Raw genomic sequence first — 15,226 nt, forward strand, 5'->3', positions numbered from 1 at the left:
GGTGACCTGTCCAGGGTGTACCCCGCCTTTCGCCTGATGTCAGCTGGGATTGGCTCCAGCCCCCCCGTGACCCTGTACGCAGGATAAGCGGTTGATGATGGATGGATGAAAAAATGACAATATTCAAATTTTTTACATGCACCTGTATCGTATTGTTGTTTTGTATTTGTATTGCTTTGTATACTGTTTGACACCACTGAGTGGTTGGTTATCAAATTTTGGCACACCTTTTTGAAAAATGGATACATTTTTAATAAGATATAAGGCAGACACAGGTAGAAGCTGCAGACACTAGCATTCAGTTGAACAAATCTCGGCATACCTCAATGTGTGACAGGTGCGTCAGAGGAAAGCATGACTTCATAATAATGAAAAAACTACTACTTAGTGCTGATACAGAGAGTCCAAGTGAAACCAGATTCTGCTACAGTAAGAAACTTCCCATTGACGTTTCCACTAAAAATCCCGTTAACATTTGTAACTACGCTAATTACAATAAATCCAGCCTTGGAACAGAGCCTTTCTCAACCGTATGTTGTGTGGCTCGCTTCATATGTTTATATAAGGACGGTATTTTTTTTTTTTAATTGTCTAATATTGTTGTTTATTTAATATTTATGTTTTTAGAAGCCTTTAATTAACACAATTTCCCACAAGCCCTACACCTTGGTTTATCATGCCTTGATCACACTGTAATCCCAACAGGACAAAGAGACAAATAGCCAAGAAGTATCCATGCTGCTGCACTGTGCTCACAAAGTGATCGTTGTTTTACATTCTTAAAATCATGAAGGTTACAACGGCTTTGTCTTAGAATATGGACAGGTTTTATATATTCTGCATTTAAATTCTGGAAGGGAGAAATTGGGCTGGGGCTTGGATTAACGTCTGGGACTGGGGTTGTTGCAGTTTTAAAACGAAACTGACCAGAACATGAAAGGTAACAACTGATTATATGTTTCTTTGGTCTGTACCAAGTAAACTTAAGGCCTGAAAGTGACCTAAATCATTCCAAACACTCACAAAAGACTGTTTGGTACCATGTTGTGTTGGCTGTTGTTATGGAACTGTTAAAGTGTTTCCACCTGCTGCCTGTATGCTTTCTAACCTGTATTGCTCTGATATTCTCCATCAGCTGCTCGGTTCTGGAAGCTCCCAGGAGGACAGAGTTCACACCTTCGTTCCTCAAGCACCAGGCTGTGAGAATTTGCAAAAAAAGAAGAAAAGTTGTGCAGTCCTTCAGTAGCCATTGTTGTGTGGAGGTAACTGCAAAGTCATCTGGATTACAACACAGGCTAGGGGATAACAACACACATTATGTGTGCTGGACACATTTGTGCAAATATAGTCATGTTTTATATGAATCCCTAAATATTTCAACATGCTGTGTAAGAAAAGGTCTGTGGCCTGCATGTTTAATGAAGGGCTGATGGAGTTTTCTCACTTGTTCTTTATTCATGTTTTATGAAAAAACAATACCGCAAGACTTTCCTTTTTTATGTTATTAACCATAGAATAAATAAAGGATATAATTTGCTATAATTGTAATAAAGTGTCAATCAATTTTAATAACAAGTTATCATGACAGACAGAAACCTTATTCCTGTAGAAAAAAACATGGACAACTTCATAGCGGGACATGATGGACGTAAACACAGAGTAACAAATTGCAGTTTGGTTTTACCGATAGCCAGCTGGGGCAGAGTGCAGCCTAGTCGCTCAGCAACTGCCTGCAACTCTTTTAGCTTCAGCTGCTGACGGTGCCCCTCCTCACTCAGGATCTTGTCCTTCATCCACTGATAGCCCTGTTGCAGACAGCACAAAACAGCCCGGGGCTTAAGGCAAGACAGGGATTCTTGTAGTGTACCCGCAGGTCTCTAGTGTGTGCTGCAGCCCAGTGTTTTTCCACTGGTGTTTTTGAGGGCGTGTCGGACTAGCCGCTTGGCGAGCGTTATATGAGGCGCATTTAGCTTTCATCCCTGTGACGTCACAAGGATGAAAGGGAAACGGCTGGACTACAAATAAGCTGTTTTCAAGCAGTTTAGAGCAGAGTTTTCTGTGGGAGATGGGAACTCCCTTTGGGCTGGACCTCGGGCTTTTTCACTTTGCAAACATAGTACATGCACAAAAAAGGTATATAACTCAATAAAGAGGAAAAAGCTAAAAAGCATACCACCTCTTTAATACAGCACATTAGCTTGTGCTATAGCTCACTACTTTCACTTAAAGTATAGTGTTGTTGTAGCACAACTTCTTTTAGGGAAGAGAGCAGCAGCTTGTAGCTTCATTGGATATGGTTTCAAAGTGGTTTCCCTATCACTAATAGTGAGTAGTTAGTAGTTCCAATGAAAACACAGTAAGTTTATTACGCAAAGTAAATGGGACATTGTTTGTAGCATGACACGTTGCTGTTCAGGTTTTCAAATGTATTTTTTCCAATGCTGTGAGCGTCACAGTGAAAATCTCATTGTAATGCAATGGGGGTAAAAATTTCAGACACAGATATCTCAGAACTTGTTCTGTAATTCAATTTGAGCAAAGCGTGTTAAAATATATACAACATTTTAGAAATAGAAAACAGAGTAGACATAATGAATATTAGGAGAAACAGGAGTTACCTTAAGTGAGGCACGTGAATAAGGGGGGATCCCACTGTTATACTTCCCTGAGATGATTCCACAGGCCAGTGGAGACCATGTCATTGCTCCAATGCCTGCGTACCCAAAACAGGCCTTGTAATGGACCAAATCACACACAGCAAATTTCTAATGTTGAATGAATTGTTTATTTGCAGTGTTACAGTGTGGGGGCCTGGTGGGGAGGGCAGCCTCCAGACCTTCTCACAGACTATGGCAGCTATTTACCTATCTTGTGGAAGAGATCAGGGAGTTGCACTTCAACTTTCTCCCTCTGGAACATGTGGTACTCTGCCTGTTCGCAGATGGGTGGGATCTGGTTGAACTGTCTTGCCACTGAGTATGCTTCCTACAGCAAATACAAGGAACAGTTAGTGAACAGTTACACACGTCTTCACAGATCCCAAATTTTGACCTGTTCAAAAATGGACCTACCCTTACCCAGTGTGCATGAATACAATTTCTAAAAAGAAAGCCAATCTTTACTAGACCCAAGGATAATCTAAATGTGGTGGACCAAAACAGAAGGAGAACACCAACAATGGCATGACTAGATGTGTTTAGACTGATAATAATTCGGACCTGGCACTAACTCAGATTGTGGGTTGAATTTAGGTTACAAGGAACCAAATGGACCCATGAATGCATTTACAGACTACTTGGAAACTTGTGTAAACTCACCATTATCTCCATGGAGGTCCATCTTGATGTCCCCCAATACATGGCCATCCCCTGGTTGATCACATGGGTCATTGCCCTCACCGTCTCTATCAAAACATCCCAAATAAGCTAGGTTACCAAGTTTTTGCAATCATCAGACAGACTCCAAAAGACAGAAAGAAACTGCTCAAAAAAAAAAAAAACAGCGACCAGGTAAAATAAACTGACAAAGAATGGCATAAAAACTGTACAGTCTAATATGTTCTTCATCTAGGTTCTGGGTTTTTTAGTACTCCCCAACAACACTTCTTGGATTCTCTCTGACATGTGATTGAACAAACCAGTCAGAAGTTAGACAGACAATACTGGGTGACGGCTTGTGGCATAAGCAAGAGCAACTTGGTTAAGGCATCCCAGTCAGTACACTGTTGGATAAATATGTTGGCTGATCAATAACTCAATTCTCAATCACATCACCACATTGGGTGATGTTTTGGGAAGGTTCAAGTTTTATGAATGCCTACCAGCTGTTTTTGATGAGGCCCTTAATCCATGCTTTTGGAATGATGACGTTTTCAAGCAGACATTAAGCACTTCTAAAAAGCAATGAGGGTTAAATACTTAAAATTGGGCTTGATAACTGTGACCAGCGGAGACTTCCAACATTTCACATCACTTCATTACCAGGCTCAAGGCAGCGTCTGTTATGTGTTCAGGTTTCTGAGAAAGTTGGTGTCAGATGGGGTGTGGGACTCCATCACATAGAGAGCATTTCTTCCACTATAGCCAGATGTAGCACAACAAACACGGCCAGAAGCAAAGCTATAACAAGGTCTTGCCAAGTGTGTGGCACAATGACTTGGTACCATAGACTGTATAAAAGAAGTGGACGTAGTCATCGTGACATCACCCGTTGGTTTGTGGACTGCGGTTTTGAAGCCTCAAGTTTGGCAGATGGGGGCGCTGCCATGTTGTGTTTTTGCAACAGGCACCAGACATGACCATATTTGAACGCGACGGTGGAGCTAGCTAGCTTGCTTAGCTAGGTGCAACTGTGACTCACGTTAACTGTCATTTTAACTGGGCTGATAACTAACTGTCTTAAAACTAAATACTCACCAGATAAAATGAACAGCCAACTCCTAATAAGCTTTTTCAACAGCGCTGGTTAAATTTACACAGTGCCGAGGGTACGAGTCATGGTGGCCTGATTGTCAGGTCGCCATGGTAACGACTTGTCAATCACAGATAATCCCTGAAGTATACTCTGCTTTGTGGTCTACTTTCCTCTAAATGGGACCATAATTTACTAAATGAACATTATGTTTTACTGAAGAAGACTTGAAACTAGCGATTGAGACCAGAAACTCATAATGAAAGTGTTTACTGAAGTAATAAATCAGCTGAGAAGTAGGGTAATTTTGCCATTATTTCTAATGGAACCGGACTTCTTATTGCAACCAGAGGAGTCGCCTTCTGATGGCTGTTCAATAGAATGTAGGTTCAACAGACTTCTGCATTGGATTTACGTCTCAGACCGGAAGCCCCCCCTGTTCCATTGTTTCCTCAGCACCAAAACAGGAAGTTGTTGTAACTTCACTGTAAATTCTCAAATCTGCACCAAACTTTAGGTGCTTCATAACGGTCCTGCCCCGAACACATCTACAATTGTCAGTTATAGTTGTAGCTCCACCTACTGGAAACAGAAAGTAAGCTCTGTGTGACACTCATCATGCAATTTAAATAAAATTTCACAATGTCTACCACACGTGATGTGTTAGGACATAATGTAGTTACCGGGTGCTCTCTCTAATGTAATCTGGACAACCAACATTCCAGCAAGTCTGATTGGACTGGGTCAAACTCAACAATACATTTTCCCCACCAGAGAAAGCAAAGAAACAGTTGGACAAAAAGCACACCCACCTTCTATAGGTGTATTAGGATCTGGTCGATTTGCAAAAACCACGTCTATGTACTCCAGCTGAAGCCTCTCTAGTGATGCTCTTAGACCTGTTTCATAAATACAATTGCATATTTATTTTAGCCTTACATATGAGAAATGTGATGTTATGTGGCTATGATGCACATGCAACTTGGTTGTTCAAATAAATCAATCTACTTTTGCTGTCATGACAAAATGCTAGCCTTATAATTATTCACAGTAGTAGCTAAAACTCTTACCTTCAATTATATGTTTTCTAGACAACCCTCTTTCCATTTCTGCTCTGAAAAAAAACATTGAGCATTTCACTGGGTGCGTAGAATTCAAACATAATACATTTCGAATTTAATACTGTGGAGGTGGGCATGATTTGCATTCAGCTGCAGTAGGGAGAGGTGGCTCAGGTGAGCAGAGCCAGGGAGTGCAGACCGTGTGGAGGACTGTCCTAAGGTGACCGGCGTGAGCGAGCCGGGGAGCGTGTGGTCAGCCCGGGCAAGGAGCTTTATTGTGGGAAAGTGTGTGTGTGCGGCAGCGTGTGAAATAAAGACACTGTATTAAACCGTGCTCCTGAGACTTTTGCTACAGATACATCTTATGTTACACTCACTGGTAACGAATGCTGGAAAGCTTAGCATACTAGGATAAAAGGATGGGCCAGTACATATAGGGCTGGATCTAATCAGAGAAAATGAGAAGCAGGTGAGTGAAGATGGGTGAAGCATGCCAGGTGAGGGAAAGGGGTTACTGGAGAGAGAAGGGAGTGGCAGGTTCTGAAATGACAGTACTGGGAGATCAGGAAGGATTATTGACATTTTATATTGTAAAATATATTGTATTATAGGTATCATTGCTATATTGAATATAGGTAAGCACAAAGCACAGAACCAAATCCTATCCTTCCATCCATTTTCTTCCACTTATCCGGGGCCAGGTTGGGGTGGCAGCAGGCTAAGCAGGGTAGTCCAGACATTTTCCACTTGCTCCTGGGGGATTCTAAGGTGTTCCCAGGTCAGATGAGATATATAATCTCTCAAGCATGTTCTGATGAAGCCAACAGAACCACATCCTCTGCAAAGAGTAGAGATGCAATTCTGAGGTCCTATCAGACAGGACAGCCTCCTCCCCCCTTGAGATCCTGTCCTGTCCATGAGTATCACAAACAAAATCTGTGACAAGGGACAACCCTGGTGGGGGATATTTGACTTTGTACAGAGAATACGGACACAGATCTCACCTTGGTTATAGAGCTTTCATCGGATGCATTGCCAAGGTGACGCCCCCAGCACAAAGTTAACTTCCATTCTGTTTGTTTATCAATGGGTTTGTGTTTACTGGCTAATACGGTGAGTGATATCCAGTACAGTGTTTCCCGTACATTCATTTATTTGTGGCGGCCCACTACATTATCAGCGCTGACCGCCGCATATTGATTTCCGTTATCTTTACAATTTAAGATGGGAAAACTTAGATTTCAGAGCTGCATGCAGTGCATATTCGCTCAGCACCTCCTCTCACTCACTTCCTTTCTCTCTCGGTCTCCCACAAACACATTGACAGCAGACCATCCATCCAAATCCATCCAACGTCAATGTCGGGGATCCCCCCCGCCGCGCTCGCCACAGTTAAGTGCAAATTATACTTCTGCGTCAAATCGACGGGGTAGGTGACGGCGTAGGTACGGGGCTACGCAGAGGCTATGCCGTCGCCTGACTTTTTTTTTTTTATTGAGGTGAAAATTTACATGTTATTTATTAACAATATCTGGCATAGTCAGAGATCACCAAATATCAGTGCTAACAGGAAACACGTTTTTTAGCTGTTTTCTTCTTCATGAACAACAGGGACTTGTAGTATGCAAATTCTTTCTTGAAGACATTAAAAAGAGGCTGTGTTTTTAAACATTTACATTTGTGGATGAAGAAGTGTTTAAGAGCAGTTCATAGTTTTTGTCCTTCATTATAATTCCAAATGTGATGTTATCTCTTGTGAAATTGGAGAGAGGCTGGAGATAAGGTTCCAGCCAATCATACATGTCACACCAGAATGTGTTACTGTAAGGACAGAAGAAAAACAAGTGATCCGTGGTCTCTATGTCCTCATCACAGAATATACAGTTAGTTGGATCAATGTTAAATCTATGTGAGAGGAGATCTCTTGAAGGATATATGCCATTAAATACTTTGAAGTAAAGCTCTTTAGCTGTTGGTGAGAAATCTGTGCATAGTTTCTTCAGAGAATAATGACTGAAAATAAGAGAGGCAGCATTTCGGCTGTGTTGCATTGGGTATAAAGAGATCTCTGTGTAAAGATATCACGGAACATTTTGTTTTGCAAAGTCTTACTACAGAACTGGTGATTAGCAATCATCAATGAAGGAAGAAAAGGGGGGTTGAACATATGAGGCAGTGCATTTTTTGGGATACTTGCTTTGGATGCTTTTTGTACCGAAATCTTCAAAAGATAAAACATTTCCATAGTTGTCCAGTAAATGTGTGACAGACCAAATATTGTTTTCCATCCATTCATTGAGATACAGGGACTTATTTCTAAAGAGAATGAATCTGCAATTCCAGATGGGTACATCATGGGGAGTAAAATTGTGTTTGTACAGTAGTTTCCAATATAACTGAATATAACTAAATGAAATGCAGACAGTTTTATAGAAAGTTTTAGAACATTAAAATCATAGCATAAAAGTAAATCAATACCTCCAATTTTTTTAAACAATTCCCTGGACACACAATACCAGAAGCTTCACGCCATCACCTGACTTGCACCTCCTCAAAAATGTAACTACACGTCGAGTCGACGCGGACCGTAAGCTCTGTGACTGGTCAGCTGGGTAGCCTCGCTATGCCTCCGAGCCGATCGGAAGTATCCTGCGCTTTGAAGTAACGGCCAAAACGGCGGCTGTAACACAGTGAATCAATATATTTGACCGTCGCAACCCGAGCGAAATGACTCGTTTCGCTATCAGAATTTGATCCCTTCGGTCAGTAACCTTTGAAAAGGTTAGCAGAGCTTAAAACTGGAAGTTAGCCAGCTTGGCCAGCAAAAGTCAACACAGTGGACGCTGTAGCGCTACTGCCGACTAGAGTTTGGGGATGTAATTGACGAATGACGGACACACCTACGTACAAGTATAAATGCATGGCCATGCGGAGGAGTATAAATGGACCTTTACGCTGTCATTCTTTGGGAAACACCGTTGTAAATCACACAGGTCGGTGGAAAAACATTCATGTCTCAAATTTCTGTTCAGCGGGTCTGGTAGTGTGACCTTATCATGTTTCAGTTTGGCCAAGTAACATTTCTTTTCTTCGACTGGCAGCTAAGGTTATTTACTTGCATTATGGATTACTTGCGGAAGTCTGACGGAAGTTAAGTTTGGGCCAGAGTAATGCACATGCACAGTACCGTTTGTTATGTTGTTACCGTTGAAAGCATCATAGGAACCAGATGGTTCTTAGCAATGGTCTGACTACCCCATACTTCCTCAGTGTCCCGCACATGACCACCTTGGGACACAGTCAAAAGCTATTTTTTCTGGGGCACATTTAGCTCAGTTGGTAGCGCGCACCCCATGTACAAGGCACTGTAGTAGCCTGGGTTCGGGTCTAGCCTGTGGCCCTTTGCCGCATGTCGCCCCCTATATCTCTCCCTCTTTCCTCATTCTATCCACTGTCCTATCAAACGAAGGCGAAAAATGCTCCAAAAAATGTCTTTTCTAGCTATTTCTGAAACCACTAGACACATGTAGACCCCCCATGCCATGAAAGGGGGAAAGAGCTGGTCCAGTGTTCCATAGCCAGGATAAAATCAGCATTGCTCCTCCTGGAGTGGAGGTTTGTCTCTTTTTCAGCACCCTGAAAGAAACTTTCCCAGGGTGGCTGAGCAGAGTGATACACCTATAAGTGGAACAAACCCTCGGGTCCCCCTTTTTAAAAATGGGAACCACCCTGTTCTGCCACGCCAATTGCAGGGAGTACTGAAAAAAAGAACAACTGTAGGTCTTGTTATGTCCCTTTGGACAACATTGCAGGCTCACTTCAGCCTCAGTGGAATGACAGAAAGCGGACTGAAGGACTGAAATCTATCTTTGCTATTGTAGCCTATGCTTTGTATCCCCAGATAACAAAAAATCCCATACCAAGTCATTATATTAATACTAGTGAAATCCACTGCTTGGTTGCAGTCTGGATGAGGAATATGCACATATTGTAAGCAGGGCTTCTATTTGACTGTTTTACTATTATATGCTTTATTATAATAGCCCTATGTTTCACTGTGAGGTGCTTAGCTCTTAGCTTATGGCTACTAAGGAGCATTCATTCATTGCAATCATAGAAAGAGTAAAAGAAGGAGAGACAGAGCGGAGTAGGAGAGAAAAAGAAAGCATAGACATACTTTCCACCCCAGAAGATTTTGGTGGTGATGACTAAACTGGAACGCCTGCATGTAGGACCATAAATAAAAACAGAAATCAGACTGTGGTAGTTTCATTCTCTCAAATGACACCTGGAAACAATATCTCTTGGGGACAAAAAAGCAATATATCATCAAGCACTTCACAAAAACAGTAGTACAGAGTACAACATAAGTAGCAGAGTAGCAAATAATTGTGTATGCATGCCCAGATATTCAGTTTCTCCAGTGACCATAGCTGGTGTAACGGAAATAACCGTAGAGGATGGAAATGTCCATACATTGTAACAGCGATAGGGGATATGCATTGAGTATGGATTAAAAGCTAGGTCAAATAAAATGTACATGAAGTCACACCCTGAAGGGGTGCATTAATCAATATCCACTATTTAGTGACAGCCGAGCCCATTTGCTTTCTGATATAATCAAAAAAGCAACAAAATCTTAACAAATTTACAGTATGAATCAGGTGAGGAGTATGTAATCTCCTCCAAATAAAGATAGGATACCATATCATTGAGCCAAAACTGTCAAAATAACCCCTTATAGAAACATTAAAGCATATTGGGTCCTAAATAGTAGTTTTAGGAAGTAAGAGCAAGTACACGGTATAGGTCAAATTGTTCCCCATAATTAAACAAAGTAAATGTACTGATTGCCTCCCAAAATGTTTAACTTTAGGGCAAGTCCAGAATGGATGTCCCCTCTCCTGACCTGACATTTGTCTGCTCTAGAAGAAGTTTTGAGATTACTGAGCCCAAAGCTCATCAGATATCTCAGAACCAAATCCCCTTCTCTAAGCCTCTCTGAGATGACAAGAGGAGGAAGGCTAGGTAAATTTAGATAGAAAGAGATTAAATCAAACCTTCGGGTAATGAAAGAAATTGAAATATGGAACTATAGAATATAGAATATCTGGAACACAAGTTCATGTCATTTTTCATTTCAGGCCCTGTTATATCACTGCGATGGCCTCAGAACATATTTGACATCCCATTGTCTACACCATCTCTGGTAAATCATAATGGGAGCAAAAAACTGAAATGCTGTTGCAAACTGTTAATTTGGGTTGCTTGTGGTCCCATGCTCCCTGTGGACCTTTCCCTCCCCATGTGGACAAGCAATTGCTTGCCAGTGTAGGCTTCCTGCAAGGTTGGAGCTTCCGTCTAGAGTGTGTCCGTTTGTCGCTTATCACAAGTAGGTGGTCATGTAGAATGGGTGAACAGCTAATCAGTTGTGTTTAGCCACACGTGAGTGCTAATTTGCAGTCTGGTGCCTCTTTGTTTCTAGGGCATGGCGTCTTCCTGAAGTGGCAGTCCAGTCTCTTGCCTGCCCAGTTGAGGAAAAGCTGCCATTCCTCTTTTTATATGCTAGACAAAACCTTTATGTACAGGTGCTGGTCATATAATTAGAATATCATCAAAAAGTGGATTTATTTCAGTAATTCCATTCAAAAAGTGAAACTTGGATATTATATTCATTCATTACACACAGACTGATATTTCAAATGTTTATTTCATTTAATTGTGATGATTAAAACTGACAACTAATGAAAATCCCAATTTCAGTATCTCTGAAAATTAGAATATTACTTAAGACCAATACAAAAAAAGGATTTTTAGAAATGTTGGCCAACTGAAAAGTATGAACATGAAAAGTATGAGCATGTACAGCACTCAGTACTTAGTTGGGGCCCCTTTTTGCCTGAATTACTGCAGCAATGCGGCGTGGCATGGAGTCGATCAGTCTGTGGCTCAGGCTGTTATGAGAGCCCAGGTTGCTCTGATAGTGGCCTTCAGCTCTTCTGCATTGTTGGGTCTGGCGTATCGCATCTTCCTCTTCACAATACCCCATAGATTTTCTATAGGGTTAAGGTCAGGCCAGTTTGCTGGCCAATTAAGAACAAGGATACCATGGTCCTTAAACCAGGCACTGGTAGCTCTAATTTTCTGAAATACTGATTTTGGGGTTTTCATTAGTTGTCAGTTATAATCATCAAAATTAAAAGGAATGAACACTTGAAATATATCAGTCTGTTTGGAATGAATGTTTACATTATACAAGTTATACTTTTTGAATGGAATTACTGAAATAAATCAACTTTTTGATGATATTCTAATTATATGACCAGCACCTGTATATGACAAAAGTTCTGTTTGACATTCTCTTTTAATGTAGGACAGTATGAAAGTGTGATTGGGTGTAAGGAGTTAACAGTCTCAGTTAGCTCAGTTTTTAACAGTGTGTTTGTCACTATGTGTAAATATTGATTTTTGTAAATATTTAGTTTGGTTTATTTTGTTTCTTTCCTCTGGAAACAGTTTGGTTTTGTTGAGCTAATTGTTTGCTTTTGCTGGGTTGTTTTCTTTTTACTAATTTGTTTAGAATCTCAATTCTGTCTGGTTTTAAATGGTATGTTGTAAAAGCCTTTTAAAAAGTAAATGTCAAAATAAAATAAACTGTTTTGTGAATGGAACAACGTCTCTGACCTTCCCTACTCCAAGTAAGACGAACCTGTTCATTTGTCAGTGTTGGCTTGGGAAAATTGAAATTCCCCAGATGGTGTAGTTGGTTAATATTGCATGTCTTAGAAATTTGTTTTAATCTTAATGTGAGGCCCAAACGATCTGCCTTGCTACATTCGCATACTTGGGTTTGAGACTTTCAGCTCACAATAACAAAGACAAAAGGTAGGCACAGGTGGTCCTGTTGAGCTGGCTGTTTTTCTCATTAATTCTTAGTACCCATTGGCACTAGCTGCCTATACAGCTTGTGCAGCAAAAGCGGCCCATCAGTGGAGCATCATTAGTCCTCCGTCAGTGTGTACATAGGATATGTTCAGGCACAGTATTGAATATAGGTCATCCAACAACAATCACTATGATTACATGTGTAAAGCAGAAGAAAATAGACTTGAAGTGAAAAGGTGAGTGACCCATCGATATGCTGCACCCTTTTGGCTGGATTCTCCTCCCATCATTCAATAAAAAAAGTTAGGAGGGTCCTCACAACTGAGTGCTTATATTTTGAGTGATGGTTGGGAATTCATATTAAACATATCTGTGTGAGAGGGTTGCCAGTGCCCTGTGGTCTACGCTCTTCTCAGCCTTCACATGTCAGCTGTGTTCTGTCAGCTGCTGTCTAACGACCTTCACCCCTTCTTCTGCGGGGGATGCTGGTAAACGGCACACAGGATACCAGTCTTTATATCAAATCCTTGATCTTGACAACAGTGAGCTTTTCCATTGCACTGTTTTGGCTCACCTTGACTTTTCCGGGCCTTCCATCTTGTCAAAAGAGAGAGATATTTGGATCTCAATTGCTAGATGGGTGGAGATGGAGAAAATTTTGTCCACCCAAGACTTACATCAAGTCATAGGATTTGTTCCCTACTCATCTGCATGGTTATACTTGGTGTTGTCAAAAGTGCCAATGGAAAAGTCCTAATGGTAATCCCCGGGAGAGTTGGCCATTAGATGGTCGCTTCAGCCTTTGCTGTGTTAGAGTTTTGACAGGATTGTCTGGCTTCATGAACTTCAGAAATTATGACTCTAAACTATAGACCTCTCCTTGGGTCTTGTCTGACGCCAGCTGTGATGCTAATGGAGGCGCCACAGTGGAGGAGCTGGATTCAACCATAATAAATGTTTGGGTTTGACAACATTTGACTATACAGATAATACAATAAAAAGTATAAAAGAGTAAAAAATTGTGGATAAACGGTTTAAACTGAGCCTTTTAATATGATACTACTAGTAGATACTACTAAGATTAAAAGTCTAGACAAACAAGACAAACATCATGAAGCTCCTACCTCCATCCTTTCTTCTTTATGATTCTTCCCAAGACAACTTCAGCCCTTGGAAGATTAGCAGAGAGAGAGAGACATGCTGCTTCTTTAATAAATAAAGTTTTTAATACATAAGAAAATTTATAGGCCATACAAAGTTCCTCATGGACCACAAAATAAGGTACAAGGTGAGTTAAAGAGGTCATATTATACTAATTTTCAGGTTCATAATGTTATTTAGGGGTTGTAACAGAATAGCTTTATATGGTTGAATTTTGAAAAAAACACCATATTTTTGTGGTCACACTGCACATTCCTGCAGCTCCTCTTTTCAACCCGTGTCGAACGGGCCGTTTTAGCCAGCGAGTGAGGCATCTCACTTCAATTCGAGCTTTGTGGGGAGTTGCACATGCGCAGTAGCTAGGTAAGGACTACTAGCCAATCAAAAGCAGAGTAGGGCGGGTCCTGACAAGCAAGGTACTGTGATCCAAAACAAAGCCGCTTCAGCGGGTTACCATGGCTTAGGTTCCGCTGTAGCCTACACGTTTGAGCACATTGGACGTGATGTAACAAATGGGAGAGGTGTTTCGGTTAGTGACTTTCAGTCAAATGCATCTGTGGTTGCAGTTGAAATGTTTTTTACTGGATTAAAACCCAAATCATTAAGGGAAAATAAGTTAAACTTGAGAGACAATTCCAGTGTGTCATTATCACCACATTGTTATTCTGTAGAAGTAACAAAACAACTTGTACAGCATGCAGCCAGCCATCTCTCTGAAAAACAAGAGCCAGCTAGATCAACTTGTGACCACACTACTCATGAACTTAATACCATTTTACACAAATAAGCATTATTTAGCTCAGATTTGTTTCTAAAATAAGTTATCTATTTATGTTAGTAGCCTTAAGGCTATGTTTGCGGCTACTTACAATGTGTAATTATGACAAACACACATATACGTGTGTGTGTGTGTGTGTGTGTGTGTGTGTGGGTGTGTGTGTGTGTGTGTGGTGTGGTGTGTGTGTACACACAGGCTAGAAATTAAATTCTCATTTGTAACACAAGACTATAAATTATCAGTTAGTTATAGAAAACAGGCACTATACAGCCAGAAGTAAAAACCAGGTAGAACAACATTACTTAGGCCTGTTCTTAGTAAGCCATATTTTACGCAGTCTATCCAAGGAAGGTTAAAAATTAATGGATGGACTCATTTATACTGGAAGTGCAAACCTTCACAGAACACATCAACTCTGGACAGTCACATCAATCAAAATTATTTATCGAGCACTTTAAAAATCCAAAGTGGACACAAAGTGCTATACAGTAAAACAATAAAATGAAGAAAAGCGGTGGGTTTTAGAAGAGACTTAACAGACAGTGAGGATGCCTCAGATACATCAAGTAGGCCTACACACGAGAGGATCTCAGCAACAACCTGTGGCGGTTTTGGGGCAGCCAACAGGGGCCAGTGCCCTTATGGCCCCCTCTGAACGAAAAATCTACAATAATCATAGTAATATCTTCCTTGTGCCGATATGGCGCTGATGTGTACAAATGTTCTCAACTAGTCGGATCCTTTAGGTACAGTGGGTACGGAAAGTATTCAGACCCTTTAAATTTTTCACTCTTTGTTTCATTGCAGCCATTTTCCAAAAATCAAAAAAGTTCATTTTATTTCTCAGTAATGTACACTCAGCACCCCATCTTGACAGAAAAAAACAGAAATGTAGAAATTTTTGCAAATTTATTAAAAAAGAAAAACTGAA

At 40.8% G+C, this 15,226-nt stretch overlaps 2 protein-coding genes across 3 annotated transcripts in view; one reads left to right on the forward strand and one right to left on the reverse strand.

Moving 5' to 3' along the window:
• cep104 (centrosomal protein 104) overlaps positions 1 to 15,226 on the forward strand; it is a 60,786-nt gene that overhangs the window by 27,292 nt on the left and 18,268 nt on the right.
• LOC119905848 (voltage-gated potassium channel subunit beta-2-like) lies at positions 680 to 14,369 on the reverse strand. 2 transcript variants are annotated; one of them, XM_038723200.1, is made up of 9 exons: positions 13,481 to 14,369; positions 9,649 to 9,693; positions 5,481 to 5,524; positions 5,223 to 5,309; positions 3,318 to 3,403; positions 2,865 to 2,985; positions 2,619 to 2,713; positions 1,685 to 1,805; positions 680 to 1,197 (listed from the first exon to the last, which is right to left on the reverse strand). In XM_038723200.1, exons 1-9 carry the CDS (start codon positions 13,660 to 13,662, stop codon positions 1,007 to 1,009), a joined length of 972 nt encoding a protein of 323 aa, XP_038579128.1. In that variant the 5' UTR covers positions 13,663 to 14,369; the 3' UTR covers positions 680 to 1,006. The 2 variants fall into 2 exon arrangements, with proteins under 2 accessions (XP_038579128.1, XP_038579129.1); XM_038723201.1 differs by lacking the exon at positions 9,649 to 9,693 and having other exon boundaries at positions 682 to 1,197; positions 13,481 to 14,360.

This window comes from Micropterus salmoides, unplaced genomic scaffold (genome assembly GCF_014851395.1).
Source record: "Micropterus salmoides isolate LMB-PRFRI ecotype aquatic unplaced genomic scaffold, ASM1485139v1 Ms_hic_scaffold_16, whole genome shotgun sequence".
Lineage (NCBI taxonomy): Eukaryota > Metazoa > Chordata > Actinopteri > Centrarchiformes > Centrarchidae > Micropterus > Micropterus salmoides.

Excerpts from the sequence above, each read along its gene's own strand:
- LOC119905848 (XM_038723200.1), bottom strand. The coding sequence starts at position 13,662 with ATGACCTCTTTAACTCACCTTGTACCTTATTTTGTGGTCCATGAGGAA. Across the intron at positions 5,310-5,480 it reads TAGAAAACATATAATTGAAG|GTCTAAGAGCATCACTAGAG; the intron begins GTAAGAGTTTTA and ends TTTATGAAACAG. Across the intron at positions 2,714-2,864 it reads TGATCTCTTCCACAAGATAG|GCATTGGAGCAATGACATGG; the intron begins GTAAATAGCTGC and ends TTGGGTACGCAG.